Source organism: Ciconia boyciana, chromosome 2 (assembly GCF_034638445.1).
Source record: "Ciconia boyciana chromosome 2, ASM3463844v1, whole genome shotgun sequence".
NCBI classification, from domain to species: Eukaryota; Metazoa; Chordata; class Aves; order Ciconiiformes; family Ciconiidae; genus Ciconia; species Ciconia boyciana.
The window spans coordinates 35,125,965-35,142,347 of record NC_132935.1 but is presented as its reverse complement, the minus strand read 5'-3'; the positions used below and the strand labels follow the sequence as shown (position 1 = coordinate 35,142,347).

At 40.2% G+C, this 16,383-nt stretch overlaps 1 protein-coding gene across 3 annotated transcripts in view; it reads left to right on the top strand.

Annotated features, from left to right (window-relative positions):
- Positions 1–3,859: 3,859 nt before the first annotated feature.
- PI15 (peptidase inhibitor 15) overlaps positions 3,860–16,383 on the top strand; it is a 29,309-nt gene continuing 16,785 nt past the window's right edge. For 2 of the 3 annotated variants that reach the window (XR_012040847.1, XM_072852319.1), the window contains exons 1-2: positions 3,860–4,005; positions 4,950–5,291. Coding sequence is in view for 2 of the 3 variants with exons in the window: in XM_072852319.1 (XP_072708420.1) it covers positions 5,019–5,291 (273 nt within the window). In the remaining variant the exon portion in view is untranslated. Of the gene's footprint in view, positions 4,006–4,215; positions 4,386–4,949; positions 5,292–16,383 lie in introns of those variants that run through there. The other variant, XM_072852320.1, reaches the window with a different exon arrangement.

Sequence of the window (16,383 nt, the reverse complement as noted above, 5' to 3'; positions counted from 1 at the left end):
GTGCTTAAGCCCCCAGTGTAGTCAACAAAGGTCTGGTCAATACAGTCAATGATGTTGAAAGAGTTATTCAAGCAACCTGCCAGGGTGGGTGTCTGATGCAACTTGAGATGTCCTCATCTGGTCACCTGCTGTACTTCAAAAAGGCACAGATCTTCTTAAGTCCCATGTCATATCTGTGAAGCAGACATCTCAAATGTCTGAGCACCTTAAATGAAACTAGATGTCTATGTCTGGGCAACAGAAAATCTACTTTGGTAAGCTGAAATCATTTCTAGGCTCTACTGTTCCTCAGCTGCCATTATTTTTTCAGGAGTTTACATAGCTCTTTGGACACTTATAGTTAGCTGTTATAAGATTTATATCTTAAACTCAAAACTACCTCTATAGGCCTGATTGGTTTGTGATTTCAGACTTGATCTGTGACACTCCTGTAGCTGATGACATTTCTGTCACCATACTGCCAGAAGGAGGTAGATATTGCCAAAGCATTCTTGAATGAAGAATTTGCTTCCTATCTTCTTTCCCAGGATGATCAGAAGTAGAAGTAGATCTCTAGTCTAGGACCTGGCAGAGCTCAGGTCAAGGTACTGCTCTCTACATGATTCTTGAGTAACTATAGGTATGCTACTTAGCTTCTCAGTGCTTCATTGTCTCTGTGTCCTGGTTTCAGCTGAGGTTGAGTTAATTTTCTTTAGAGTGGCTGGTATGGGGCTATGTTTTGGATTTGTGCTGAAAACAGCGTTGATAATACAGAGATGTTTTAGTTGTTGCTGCACTAGCCAAGGCTATGAGTACGATGCATATGATGGCTATGAGTACGATGAAGTATTAAAAATACAAGGAAGAAATTTGAATGTGTGAGACTTTTTGGTCTTTACTATGCCTGGAGATACAGAACAGGAAAAAATATGCACTTTGGGTTTTAATTTTATAAATTAATTGTCTGGCATTAAAGTTATAATATCGAAAGTATCTGGAATCCCAGGCAGGTACTTCTAAGGTTGTTAGAAGTAAAATAAATTATACTAAATGTTTAAGCTTAACTGTCTAATGTTAGCAACAAGCATAAAATTAATTTGCTGTAAATACACTATTCTTAAATGATGACAATTCAGCTTCTATACAGTCATAATTCATTTAATAAAATAAATGTCAGTCAAAATGATAAAGTTCATTCTATTTTGTTGATTAATGGATGATTAGAAGATCAGAATTTATATTCTTAATCCAAGGAATACACTGCAGAAGAACCATGAGTGTTGCGAGTCATCACTTTTATTGTGCAATGAAGATAAAGATGGTGTATTTCATAAACTTATATCCTGTTCTGTTTGACCCATGCCTCTGTACAGCCTATCTCCCAGAAAAAGTCTAGGTCTTGCTAATATATTGTATTGCCATTTCTGCTTTTTTCCTATGTGTGAACACTGTTTCTGTGAAAAAGCAGATATTTTCTAGTCAAACCTTAAAATCTAGTCCGTTTCCTAGAATGGAGAGAGTCTTTCAGAAGATAAACTGAGTTATTTTTCTTTCTTAGTTTCTTCTACATTCTTTTTCATTCTTGATTGTGTAACTTTCTTCATTGGTAACATTTGCCGACATTAAGTACAAGAATTATTTCCCTTTTTTTTTTCCCAGGCTGCTCAGTAACCGTGTTGTGGCCGCCTCAGCTGGCACATTCTGTTCTTAATTAGGTTTACAGATATTTTGACTCATTCCAGGGTCTCACTAATGTCTCTCTCTGGCCTGTAATCATCTTTTGTCACTGGTCTGATTGTTCTCCCTTTGTCTTTTCTGAGTGGGCTGAAGAGTTGGGAAATATTTCTTTTTGTGTATGTTGCAGATGGTTCCATCCACTTCTCATTTTTCTCCATACCAGCTTGCAGACATCTTTAATGCTTCTTTTCTTCGTTCTTCCTCATTTTATCCATTCCTCTCCTTGGCGTGGACCTTCATGAGGACTTTAGTGTGGCTTCATTGGTCTTGCTTGCTAATTTTCACTGCATGCCAGGTCAATGACTCATTTTGTTCAGAAGAAAACTGAATGCACACATGCATATGATTGTCTAAGGTATCTTAGTTGTGAAGCTTGAGTTACTATTGCTCTTTCATTATTTGCCACTGCTTCTTATTTGAGAACTTATCAGTACAACAGGCTTGGGTCAAGGCACTCTCACGCCCTTAGGCCTTTCATGTTCACAATATACTTTTTGCTGTTGTGCTTGTTAGTATTCCTCATAACGTTTTTTTCTACATTTAGAGGAATAGTTACACTGACTGCTGGTTAGACATGGAAACAAATAATTAGGCAATAACCACACGCAATGGAAATAAAAGAATCACATAAGATGGCCTGTTCTTGGGGAAGTACAGCTCAATTTTACAGCTGTGAATGTTATAGCTATTTTACAACATTTGCTTGTATACCCTAGCTGTTCTGTGTAAAGCCCTACGTCATAACAGCCTCCAAGTACTGCCACAGGGTGAGTATGAGGAAATAATTATAGCAATCTAAAATGTGACTAACTAGTAAAATCTACCCTCTGAACTTCCTGAGACATTAAGCTGGTGTCTTCCCTTTGATAACTTATTGCAGCTCAGATGAAATCAAAGGACCTGCGGCAATTCAAAGGAGCTGAGAATTCTTCCCGTTGTGTTCTAACAATGGGAGGACAGTTCTTGACATTAACATAAACAAATGTGCACTTCATTTCAGAAGAAAGAAAATTGGATGAAACGAATCATCCAACATCTAGTCCTGCAAAGACAAATGATGTGTTAAAGTTTCTTGTATAATCATGTAAAGGAATACCTGCAGCTGCATTGTAAGCAGCAGTTTTGGACAGGCTGCGTATACATATAGAAATATAACTAGTGATGATACTTTATACTTACTTAACACCTTTCATCACAAAGTACATTACCAAACACTAGTTATTTGAGCCTTACAACATGTCTGTAGAAGACTATTATACCATTGTAGAGATTGCACACAGAGATTAAATGTCTTGGGTTAGGCCACACAGCGAGCGAGTAACAGAGCCAAAAGGAGAGCGTGAGTGTTGGCTTCCAGCCCCGTGCTCTAACTACTGGACTTCTCTTCCTTAATACTTAATTCCCATATTGCTTCTCTAATAGAGCTACTGAAGCTTTTGAGCACTCGGTAAGTTTTGGTGTAATATCAAACCGGCTGTGTTTCTCTCTCCTAGCTCCTTTATGATGTCGCAAAATATTGTAATTACATTGTTAAGGGTCTCATTTTACGGGTTGCCCCAGGTCGCCTAGCCCTGGTGGGGGATCAGCCTGACATTGTGTTGCTCCCATCCCCTGTCCCCAGTACACAATTGCTGGCTGCTGCTGCTTCTCTCTGCTAGCTTTCGTCATGGCCTCGGTGTTATGCCCTTAGCTCTGCTGTGTGAGTGGCTGGACCATTCTGTGCTTAAATAATTCCAGCTATATGCTAGTTAATGTGAAACAGATGTCTCCCAGGCACTGGCGAGAGCTTTCGCTCCCGCTGCTCCCGCAGTTTCTCACGGGCAGACGTTCAGGTAACCGACACCGGCCAGCCAGAACCTGCCTTGAGTTTCGTCCTGCGTGCCTGTGCCCCGGAGGGTGAGGAGGACCAGGGGGAGCGGAGCGGGCTGCAGCCCGGTGAGGAGGGAGGAGCAGCACCCCGGGCATCCGCTGTGCTCGGCGATGAATGGAGCGGAGGCTGCTCGCCCGCCCTGCTGCTCGCCTGCCCTCCCGCTGCCCGGGGGCCACCCTCCGCCTCGCCGGGGCCGGCTGCCCCGCGGGCCGGCGCGGCGCGGCGCGGAACGGGACGGGACGGGACGGGGGGGACGGCGTTGCATAGGTTCCGTTTCCTGTGACTGGGGCAAGAGCGGTTTGCAAACTTTCTGCGCTTCATGCTGCTCCTTGGGTGCTCGAAGAGCTGCGTCAAATAACGTTTGCAAGCCAGCATGATGCTCGGGAAATGAGGAGAAAACCAACCACGGAGGAAAAAAGGTAGGACGTACCGCAAAAAGAGAGGCTTGCATGTTGCCTCTTTGTACGACAGAAACTGGGGGTGTGACTGACTGTCCAAACCACCTACACTCCAGGGATGCCACCCAATCGCTGTCTGCGTGCTCTGCAGAACTCCTCCCCTCTCGTTTTGGCTAAGCAGAGACCTTGAGAGAAACTGCCTGTTCTGGCTCATACAGACTGTAACATATAAAAGCTGTTAGCAGCTCCTGTGGCCAGAAGCTTCAAAACCAGCAGAGTTTTGTTCTTTGGGGGTTTGTAATAAGAGACACTCCTTCACAAAGGTTCTTATCATCACATAGGAGAGTGCTATATATACTGGGAGAACAATAGGCTGTATTCTTTTTTGGTATTATCCAGAGGTAAGCCATTCAGCTCAATAAGTTTGCTTTGCTTGCAGTTTTATCAACGCTCATCACATTTTGCTGAAGTTAAGATTTGAATGCTATTTCTAAGATGTCCTGCTTTCATGCTTTAAATGTTGTCTTTTGCCTACTAGTTTATCTGTGCCACACTGTGTCAAAACAATCCATGCATATGGGATAGGCATAGCCTAGGATGTATGTTTCATTTTCAGTGGAAAACATTCTGTGAGGTTTCTTGCAGTCTCCCCATGTAAGATTTATAGTGTGGTTTATGGACTGATCTGGTGGGATAGCACTGTCACTACTTCAGGAATACTGCTAGCTCTGATCATGTAATTCATGGTGTAATGATACTTCATTTGGTGTGTTTGTAGTAAGAACACATTATCTCTTAATGATAACATGGCTATTGAAAATTGCTCAGTTACACGTGTTCTGACTGGATTGTTTTTATGATTGAGCTGACAGACAGAATCATTTTTCTGATCACAGCCTGCCAATTCACTTTGTCTTGCTACCCAGATGTACAGAATCACATCTTTGACATCTTCTCTTCTACAGATCGGTTTTCTACTGCCCTGACTTAAAGCAGAGTACCTCTGTGGCCTATCTTTCTCCTTTGGCCCCAAAATGACAGTAATCGCTGCAATCAGTTGTGCTTTCTTATTTTCCATTCTCTGTGAAACAAGTGCATTAGTGTTACCCAACTCCACTGACCTACTCCTGACAAACAGTAATTTCACTGACATTGAGACGGCTTTGGCAGCTCATCTGGACTCTGCAAAAATTCCCAAAGCCAGGCGGAAGCGCTACATTTCACAGAATGACATGATTGCCATTCTTGATTATCATAATCAAGTCAGAGGCAAAGTCTTCCCACCTGCTTCCAACATGGAATATATGGTAAGTGAACTTTGTGTTTTTCAAAGTAAAACAAACTGTAAGTCCGTGATTTCATTTCCTTAAGCAAATTGTGAAGGTTTAGTTAAGTAGACAAATTATTTTTAACTATTATTGCTTACTAAAATGTTCTTTCCTTACATTTTTTAAGTTGCATTAACTTAAGCAAGCAAAAGCTAAATACTGAACTCGGAACCTCTTACTTGCTCTGTGGAATTTTCATTTCCATGAGTAGTCCCAATGAAGCTTCTGGGATGCAAGTAAATGAAGTTGTGAGTTAACTGCTTGTTGGCCTGAAGAATAGTATGTGTTTGCAACATGTGATTGCATGTGTTTAAAGTGCTAATCATTAGTAACCCCATTGCTTTTGTGGAATATACTGAAAGTCATTGCCCTGATGCATGCAAAAAGACATTTCTAATTTCTTTCACACATAGTGCTTTCGGAGACAATATGGTAAAACTGTGTTTGCAGAGTAATTCATCTGAGGCACTGTTTGTCTCATGCTCATGTGTTTTACTTACTGCATATTGTTCGTGTGCACCTAATAGTTTCATTTTTCCATCAAATACAATGCTGCTTTTAAATGTTTCTCCAGTATGTAGGATTTAAATGTGCTCAAAATGTTATGTTTGTGGCAGGCACCTTTTCCCCTTATTGGCAAATACTCATTATGTGAATTATCTGTTCCTGCAGGTATGATAGAAGTTATTCATTCACTGTGATTTCATACTTGGCACTACTAGCTAAAGCAGCGTGTTTGCTATTTTGTGTTCCAACTTTGAATGCATGCATACTGTGGACCTCTAATGTTAAACATAGGTTGGCCAAGCAAAAATTTTTACCTTCTAAGTAAGGTATTCACACTGTTTTGAAAGCACAAACCAGTTGTGTCAGCACCATAATATCTGCTTAAAGTCACAGAGTTTCTCATATGACAACAGACGGTTAACAGGTTTGAGAAACAGGACACCATCAGCTTGACATAAAAAGGGGATAATAGTAATAACAACTCCTCCTTTTTAACAGCTAATGACTAACAATTTGGACATCTTTCTATCACAGATGTTACGTAAAACTGGATTTGATGATATAATCCGCTTAGCACATCCCAGCAGCACCTCAAAATCCTGAGTGCAGTCAAAATGTTGCAGGATGAAGGCCTGTTGCCATACCATAGGCTGAGTTTGAAGTTTAGTTAAGTGGAAAGGTCAGAGACAGAAAAAACAGAGAGGTCAGAAGTCAAGCTCAGTCATCATTTTCATTGCTGTGCTCTCCACTGACGTTTCCTTTGATTCTGCATAAATAAACTTTGTTGTAATGTCTGAGGGAATGGCAGCCTACCATGCCCTTCCTTGGCTTGTGTGTTTTAGAAATGTGCTCCTGCAGTTTGCTTAAGTGAAGCCAGCACCCTGTCATATTCCCAAGAGTTTTGTAAGTGCAGTGTTCTTAGCCTGTTCAGTAAAAATAACTTCAAAAGAGAAAGCAATCTTCCTTGATTAAATCTATTTTCATGCACTCATATACATAAACTGCTAAGATTTTACCTATATTGGTTGGGTATTCTGCTGCAGCTTTGCTCTGCAATGGTACTGTGCAAGGTTTGATACAAAATCAAGACTGAAGCCATGCTCTTTACAGCTTACATGCTATTCTTTTCCTTGCCCTTCTTACTATTGCTTTTGCCGGTACCAACCAGCCATAAGATGTACCTGTGTTCCCGTCAGCATCAGCCCCATCAGTAGTCTCAAGGGCAAGGTTTAAGGCTTTCTTTTATGTTTGGTTTCTCAGTCTGAAAGTACTTTGTGACTTCATGCTGCAGAATTCAGAGCAGCTCCTCAAGCTACATAGGTAGTGATCCAGAGTGCAACTTGAACTTGGATCCCCAGGTGGCATCCAACCCCTTTGCCCCCAATTCTCTTTCAGAATTTAGTCAGTCTGTGTGTGTCCCACATAACTTTACAGAGCAAAAAAGCCCAGTGAGCAACATCACACATAGCTTGCTCTGCTGTCTGGTTTGTAGCCATGGCATCATCTATTTATCAACTTCAACAAATTTATCATCATCAACTTTTTATCTCTGTGGCTACAGAAAGGGCTTGGTAGGAAGGTCTTGAAGGTGGTGTAAGCCATACCAAGACTGGGGACCCCTGTATCAGTAATGCCCGTTTCAACTTGCTTAGTCCATTCTTTGGTCTCTGTATAATTTCAGTGTATGGCACAGCATCTGTTGTATCTTATGGGGACATAAGATTGCTGCTGTTATATATAAAAGATGTTGTGTCACTCAATACTCATTTTCCTAAATAGGATAGCAAACACATTGTCATTACCAGCAGACAACGTACACTGTGCTGAAAGAATGGTACAGAGTGTGCATTCCTGTCCTGAAAACTATGGAAAAGTGTAGTGGTAGTGATGAAAGTGTAGTTTCCCATTTCCCCTAACAATGTCTAAAAAGGATGTCACATGTCAGATTACTTACAGATGCAGTAGATTGTGGAAACCTCTTGTAAGTGTGTTGAAGCAGAGAAGGACTAACCAGTTTGGAAGCACAAGAAAATGATGTTTTCTCATCTTTTCCCTGTCCACAGTCATATTAAATTGTATTTTGTTCTATTTTCCTAATTCTGTTAGGAACTCTGTTCTTCTCATGAATGGCTGTATCACATTCTGACTTCTGTACAGTTCCATTTGCTTTTTCTCTTCCACTGATAAGAGATTAGGGTTTAGCAGTACGGGTTGGTTCTTGTGATTCCAGTTTTCCACACCCAACCATTTTTTGTATTATTGATATATAATTGATATATATCAATATATTCTTGATATATTCTGCTCCTTCCCTGATGCAGTCTGCTTCTCACACGTTCAGCGCATTTATAGATACCTTGAACTCCCTGGGCATTATTCTGTCTGCCCCTACTGTCTTGAAAGTTTGTGTGCTGTAGGACTTTGGATGAGAGGTCTCAAAGAATGACTTTGAATGCACATGCATTAGGCAGGGGAGGTTCAGATGAACACTGCAGTAACAGAGCTGGCGGAGTGTTTTAATTCTGTTTGCGAGAAGTGGGTCTGAGTGCTGCTCCAGGCTGTTGTTGTATGCAGTCCCCAATGTAAGTGAACAGCTGGGGAGTCAAAAGCAAGATGGGAGGCACTGTTCTATTATCAATACCTAGCAAAAGAAACAGGTGTGTTTTATGCCAATGAGACTTTGGGAAAGCTTTCTCTTGGGATATTAGCACCGTATGAGTCAGACTTTAAAGTAGTCCTTTTGGTTCTGGTTCTGGTATTGCCGATGCCTTCAGTTGGAAGTTTTTCTGCAAGTACAAATCCAGAGTCAGTGCATATGTGAAGGAAAGTGAAAGAGAAAAGAAACAAGAACTTTCAGGCCTATAACATAGAAGTAATGACCTCTTCTTTTAATGGGGGTCTTCTTATGATATCCTTCATTCTTCCTCATCCTAAGACTGTCATTCTCCAGTCTTTGCTTGTGCTCCAAAAGCTGATGCCATACCTGCAGAAAGAAAGATGACACCATCCTTTTGACCTGGCAAAGGGTGAAAATCATCCACTTGGCTTTGCATACTTTTTCTGGAGAAAGCAGAAAGGTTCCATAAAATTCATGATTCAGAAGAAGGGAGGTTAGAATTGCCTGCAGCTCTCTAGTGTGAAAGGTATGTAAATCTGTAAATACAGGGGGATTCAGTGAACAAGCAAATCCCTTTCTCTGAATGCTAATTATGTACTACAGAAGCCTGTGTTGCCTTTCTGGAACATCTCAGCTACTTGGTACGCCAGTAAAGATTTGCAATATGTTGTCAGCTGAAATTTGAGTCTCATAAAACATGTCATTTAGTATGCATTGGTACTATCTTTAGGCTCCCAAAATATTCATTAATGAAATATCTGTTCCAATGATAATCAAATGTTATTTTTACCTTCTCTACAATTATCCCTACTTGAGGCCAGTTTTTTAAAAGTCCATGTGGTCTCTGTTGTAACCCACGTCACCATGTGCATGCAAAACCTGGTGCTTACATACAGGCATGCTCTTTACAGTTTCACATGCGCCAAGCAGAAGCAGTAAATCTGATATAGCTGGGCCTTAATGGGCATTGAACACTGTCCTCCATGGCATTCCCGTAGGCAAAGTGGGAAAATCTGTTCTAGTTAAGAGTACTCTAAGGTGATCTGAATAACTTGTTAAAGAGCCATACCAAAAGACAAGGTGTGAGAGTAGTTTACTGCTGGCTTGCAGAGGGGGTTCTGCAAGGGTGAGTCCTGAGCCCAGTACTGATCAACATAGTCATTAGTAGACTGGCAGCAGCATGTCTGAAGTATGACAGATGGAGCAGGATTGCACGCTCAAAAACGTGAAGCTGAATATTTGTGGAATGCTGTCTGAAGTCTTTTTTTAAGAGCAGAAAAATGCTCTAGATAAACTTGAGCCTGCCAACTTCTATACATAAGAAGATCTTCTGATATAGTTTCAGTTCCTTTTTGTTCAGTGATTGCATGAATGCACTTTTATATTTGTGAAAATCTGCCCCTCGGTGAACATGTCACTTTGTAGGACTCAAAATAGTAAAAGGTTCCCAGACTAGCCTGAAATGAGTTAGTTTGGATACCCAGGAGTTATTTCATGGCAACATAGCATAAAGATAGTTTCTCATGAGCTGGTGGTAGAGGAGCTGGAAGGGAATGGAGAATCTGAGCCTGTTAATCTTCTAGTGAATCCACATGAAAGAGTATGATAAAGTGGGCAAAGGAAACGAACTATTGTTCTAAAAGAAAAGTAGTTGTGTTCCAAAATAAATTCCTATAGTCATGTGAGGGAGTCCATGTGAGTCATGGGGGAAATCTGTGCACGCTGTATGGCCCAGGAGTGACGCTCTTTGCTGAGGTGATGAATTTGGAGACTTTGATTCCTGTCCACAAAGATCTGCAGACAACTTACAAAGTCAGGTCAGAGAAGCAAGAAAATAGCCCACTTAATCATCACAAATGTAAATAACTGCATTATTATTTCACTCCTAAATTCGAAAGTCTTGATAAAATTTTCTTGCTGTCAAGGTAATCTTAAAAATGCTGTGTGAATATGCAATAGGTGATGGGTAAGGCAAAATGAAAAAAAAAACCAAAAACAAACCTACTTCAAGTTTTCCAAAGTCCTATTTAATACCTAAAGCCTTTCATATGGACATGGAAAAAGTGAGTTAATTTGGTTTTCTCTCCAATTCAAAAGCATTTCTGATAAATAAGCTTCTCAAGTTGTTTACCTATTTTTTGCTGTTGCCAGTGTGGTTTCTTACAAACCATTCTAAATCTTGGAGGACATTTTGTTCTTGAGTTGTTTGCCCTGGCTCATCTACATGGTCCCACTGAAATCATCCATGTCTGTAAGTAAGGATTGCAGGGCTAGTTCCTTCAAGATTTATGTCTAATGAGTTGGATAGGATCTCTTAATTCATATAGTTTATCCCTGCCCTGTTGCAGGACTTCCTTCTGCATTAAATACATATGGTTTTCATCTTGTCTACTCCTGAACACATATAGGGATGCTGTCTCAGTCACATCTCTTGGCAAATATTTTACCTTAGGAATAGAAATGATTTCCAAATGTCTAACCTAAATATTTCCCTCTAAAACTCAGATAATTAATCTTTATATGCACTTTTTAACTGCCCAGTAGAATTTCTTTTTAATTTCAAACATTACATTTTACATATTTACTGACAGTTTTCTTGGCATTAAGATGCATGCATGCATATAATGATTCCTTAATTTCCATGTGCATGTCTTACAGTACTTCTGCATATTGGAGCAAATTACAGTTGCACTCCATTTACAGCTCCTTTGTTAAATCAGTGAACAGCACCCTTAAATGTCAAAGCAGATTAGGCCCATCATTTTAACTATGCATGTTTAAAGACACAAGTGCCATAATGCAATGGAGAATTTACTCAAGAAGTTACTGGCAGCCTACTTTTTCCATTGAATAGCCCTGTTCTCTTAAATCCTATATAGACGGTGAAGGTTGAAATAAGTAATCAGACGATGAGTCAGGGTACAAAGATCTTAATCTGCTTTTCATTATGCCAGAGCACAAAGTAAATCTAAGTATAGTCCATTCCAGTCTTCTGGGAGGAGAGATATCAAGGAGCTTGGAGCTTCCCCATGTAGTCCACCTATCCCAGTTTACCATGGCTTTTAGCTTGCTCTACGCTGGGAATTCACAAGTGAGGTGAGAGCAAATGAGAAGGGGTGTTATGGTAAAATGTGTTCACTTGTTCCAGTTTTTCCCTCCTACCACTTGTGTTTCTGTTTAGCCAACTGAGTATGTCCCTTCTGCCTGGTGCCATAACCCAGCACCAGGAGTGTCTGAAGATCATGGGCTAATGAATTCTGGAATATCATTCCTCTCAGAAAATTAGAAGAAAAAGAAAGAACTGATGTGGTTTACATGCTTACAGTTAGGGGTGTCTGTCTGCACAACAACTTTGAAAGGAAGCAGTCATTATGCAGCATACTCAGCCTTTTTCTGCAGCAGAGGCAAAACATGGCAACTGACAGTAAGCTGAAAGAGAGCAAGAGTAGATGGAGCTTACTTTCTGCTAGTTTTGGCACAATAGTTACCTAGCTCTCTTTTGCCTCACAGGTGACTTTATCCACTTCTCTATTTCTTACTGCACCATTGTCAATAATGCAGCACTGTACTACTCATTGGATGCTGCCCATTTGTCTAGCAGAGTTTCGTCTACAAAAGGCTAGGAAACCCCTATCAGTCTCAGTAACTAGACTGGTGTTCGTCTAGGGTCAAATCAAAGTGGATGCTAGCTATAAGAAGTACAAAAGCCATCAGCTGTGTTCAGAGTGAATGACAGAAGACCTGTTTAAGAGTTGAACAGAAAGGACCTTTCCTGAAAAGCGCTCCTTGAAAAAATCTGAAGAACTTCCCCAAAAATGCTATTGTTGATAAATATTGTGATAAAGTATGACTGTGTTAAACTTGCTTTGGTATTAGAGCTCTTTTCCAATGTTTTATGCATAAGAATTTTAAAACATCCATCTTGATGGTGTTTTAGAAGAGAATATTTACATTATTTAAATTTAGTATTAGCAGAAAGCCTTCTAGGAGTTTAAGCAAACAAAAAACAACCTAGTAAAGTCTCAGATAGAAAAGCAGCCTGCCCAGAGCCCTCAGAATTAGACATTCCTTTATTATTAAATGTAGCACCTCTTGAACTTCTTGGCTAAAAACAGAGACAGGGCATTTTTCACAAGAATCTTGATCCAAAGTACACAGGACTTCGTTTCATACATGAATGGAGATGATAGTAACCTTAAACCTCTCAACATTTTTATCCTCATTTCCATACCTGAAAAGAAAATCTGAAAAGAAGAATAGCCTATCCAGGTCTGTGGAAATGAGTATCCAAAAGACAGCAAAAGATGGAAACGCCAGGGTAACCACTTGTTTGCTTTTTGTACACAGAACACTGTCTTCAGCACAGGTACCTCCATGTATGAATGCATCTGCAGGTGCCCTGGGATGGAGTTTGAGGTCTATTTTAACTCAGCTGAAAATGAACTGTTTTTGCATCTCTGTCTGCACAGTGATATCCGTTAATCTGTATCAAGAGAAAGAATCTTAAATTGAGCTTTCTTCTTCTGAGAATAAAGAACTATTGTTCTTGTTCTTTATCCTGCAGAAAGAAGAAGCTGCTATGTGCTCTCTTGTGTCATGCTGCCATATCTTTCAGTTAGAGCTACTTAGGAAATAATAAGTATTTTCTTTGAAAACTTTTAAAGAAATTAAGAACATTTTTTTGTTTTAATGAAAAATTCAGTGGTTAGTAACAAAAAAAGTAAAAAATATGGATATTTTGCTTATAGAAGAGAAACAAAACACCACAAATGAAATACATTTTTCATTCACATTTTGTCATTCTGAGAAAATGCAATTTGCTCTGATCATATTTAAAATGATAGAGGTCAGACACCTTCCTCTTCAGACTTATGACCAATTGTCAGGGTGACATGGAGCTAGACAAAGTTTGGTCCGTTTTGTTACCACTTCTGAGATAAGCTCTTGCCAACTAAAATATGCCTTGCAGTAGGTTAGGAAAGCACTGAATATTTTAAGATATGTAGCTCTGATATTTAACTTTTCCAAAAGCTAAACAAATAATAGCACATCAAGGAAGCTTATTGTTATTAAATCTGACAGCCTACCAATTTTCTTTGTTTCTTACTGTTTAAAAGCCTGGTGCCAAACATGAAAAGAAATGCGGACAACCTTTAGAAGAAACAAATTGACTATTAGCAGTGGTCAAGCTTCAAATGATAGCACTTTGAATTTGGACCAAATAGACACCCAGGAATATAAACCTCTGTATAAAATGTAGACTTGAATTTTCATACAAAAAGAATTTCTGGCAATAAGGTTTCTTGGACATCTGTCTGGTGATGCCCTGATTACTGTAAGACAGACCTTCTAATACTGAGCCCTTCAGAAGTGTGAATCAGACGTTTGGAGGTTTGGTTATATGAGAGTAAATTGACTATAAAACCTTGCACAATTTTACTTTGAGTTGCAGTGGACTATTGGACAAGCAGCTTGATGTATTAACCCTCTATTTATTTGCAAAAGAATGAAGTACAGAACTGTGATTCCCATCAAGATTTTGTTCTCTAGAGGGTAGACTTTGGCAATTTTCTGTGTAAACTTTCTAATTAGTACCTAATGCTTTTGGGAAAGGACTTGCACATGCGGTAGGCACCAATTACAGTATGCACAGTAAAACTTCTAACAGGTGGCAGTTGAGAGCAAAAAGTATTCGTATTCTTAGAGAGAGAGACAGCCTAGAGTCCAAATGATCTCAGAGCCCAAATAAATATATAAAGTTTGCCAAATCTGTCTATAAATTCCAATGAGCTCATATGTTTTCATCACACAGTATGTATTGAAAAAAGCGAAGGCAAAGAGATGAGGCTCTTTCAGTCACTGCTGAAAAAGCATGCAGGCAGAAGGGCTGGTGGGTTGTTTTATTAAGGTTTGTGCCAGATTTGGGGTACTGGATGTGGTGGGGGGTCCTACATAAAGTCTCTGAACCTGAAAATGCTACAGGTTTGACTGTACAAAAGAGAAGGGGAGAAGTTGTGCAAGGGAATCCTGTGTGCCCTGCATGCTGCTGTGGGATTTCTGAGAAATGGCCACCGCACGTGCAAGCAGTACGGCCAGTGCAAGGCCGCACGGCTGAATGACCATGAGGACAAGACCTGCATGTTGGAGGGTAGCAGCCTACATCTGCTAATCTGCTCTGGGATTTGCACTAGCAGCTGTGGAGTGCAGCTGCACAGATGGGCTGGAGATGTCGGATTTCATCCCTCAGCTTCCCAGTGTTTTTCTCACAGGAAGAAATCGCTTGAATTGAGGTTTTATTCTTTCCCACTTGCTGCCATTCTGGAAGTGAGAGCTTCTGATCTTCAGGTGGGCAAACAAGCAGAAGCACAGGGCTAATGGAGAATAAAATCAGAAGTCTGAGGTAGACAGGTTAAATTTTTGACTGATCACTGCTAAAAGAAGGTCCTACTGGCCATCCTTCTGAGGTGCATAGGAGCCACTGTAGATTTGTTTGTGCCAAATAACAATCTGAAGATGCTAATATGAGTCCACAGTAAACATATGGTTATGACAAATACGGTGCCAGAACTGGCAAACAAATTGCCACTTTCTATCACTGCAAAATGTGACAGTGTTGCCATGCAACTGTATTCAAAGTGCATATCCCAACATTTCATGTGCAATCTTGTCACGTAACTGCAGTCGTGTAAAGAAGCCGTTGAAGAGGAGAGTGATTAAAACAGCGTACTTCACCTTTTCACTCTGGATTTGTGCTCAAACCTGTACCTGGTGCTTGTCACTCCCGCTGAACAGTCGGTGGCAGCCAGCTGAGGGGCTAGTCACACCGTGGCTGTCGTGGCTTTACAGGCAGCAGCCCTCGCCCGATGGACACACAGGGAATTTGTAGGAGGGTAGTGAGTGACTGGGTGGTGTATGTTTTGCTTAAAGTACTTGTTTTACCCCTAAGAAATATGCAGAATATTATCGTAGCTGATATGCCATATTAAAAAAACCAAACCAAACAACAAAACCAAACAGTAAAGTAGTGAGGGCTGCTGCTGGTATTTAATATTCAGAGCAATGCTCTGCTGAGGTTCTCTTGTACTCTTGTGCAAGTGAGGGGAGCTTCCTTGCTACTGGCAATAAAACTGAGCCAGGAAAGATTAAGGATTATGATGGCAAAAGGAAGAATGGAAGCACAGTTCTGTATTGCTTGAAAATGATCATTAGCAGACCCCAGGTGATCATTAGCAGACCCCAGGTGAAAATGATCATTAGCAGCTACCAGGTTAAAAACATATCTTTATGGATTCAGTAGTTACCCTGTATCTTCTCTCTAGCAATCTGTCTGCTGGCAATCTCAGGGAAGGAGCACTCCTACTGCTCACATTTTTTTCATCTTTTCTTTGCAACAATGAGGGCTGTAAAGTTAAATGCTTCTAAAAACATCCAGTTTACACACAGATATCCACACAGGACGAGAAAAGCATTTATACAGTGTATCACTGTGTATTCTGCTCCCTTTGTTTTTAGATCACAAATTCTTGCTACGTGTTGCCATTAATAACCGTTTCAGAGTACTTACAGAGAAGAGGAGAGTTCGTTGCCATTTGCTTCGGTAATGATGTCTCTCTCTCAATACAAGGCATACATAAAGATATAACAATACTAAGGCAGGTATTTTGTCACTGGAAATCTGAATTCTGAACTTCAGTGAAGGTATCTGATTAATCTGAAAACAGATTAATTATTGTCTCTGAAAATCAGGAAAAAAAGTAAATTAAAAATGTTTCAGCTTTCTCATGGAAAGTCATCCTTGGCTAAATGGTCATCCCCATCTGAATAATACTCCTTCTTTCTCCACACATTCCATAATGACGAACCAGACTACCAAAGGGTAGCTTGATACTTTTTTCTCACTCTCCATATTTTCCAGGAAAAATGGATCTTAACTACCTCTTCTTCCAA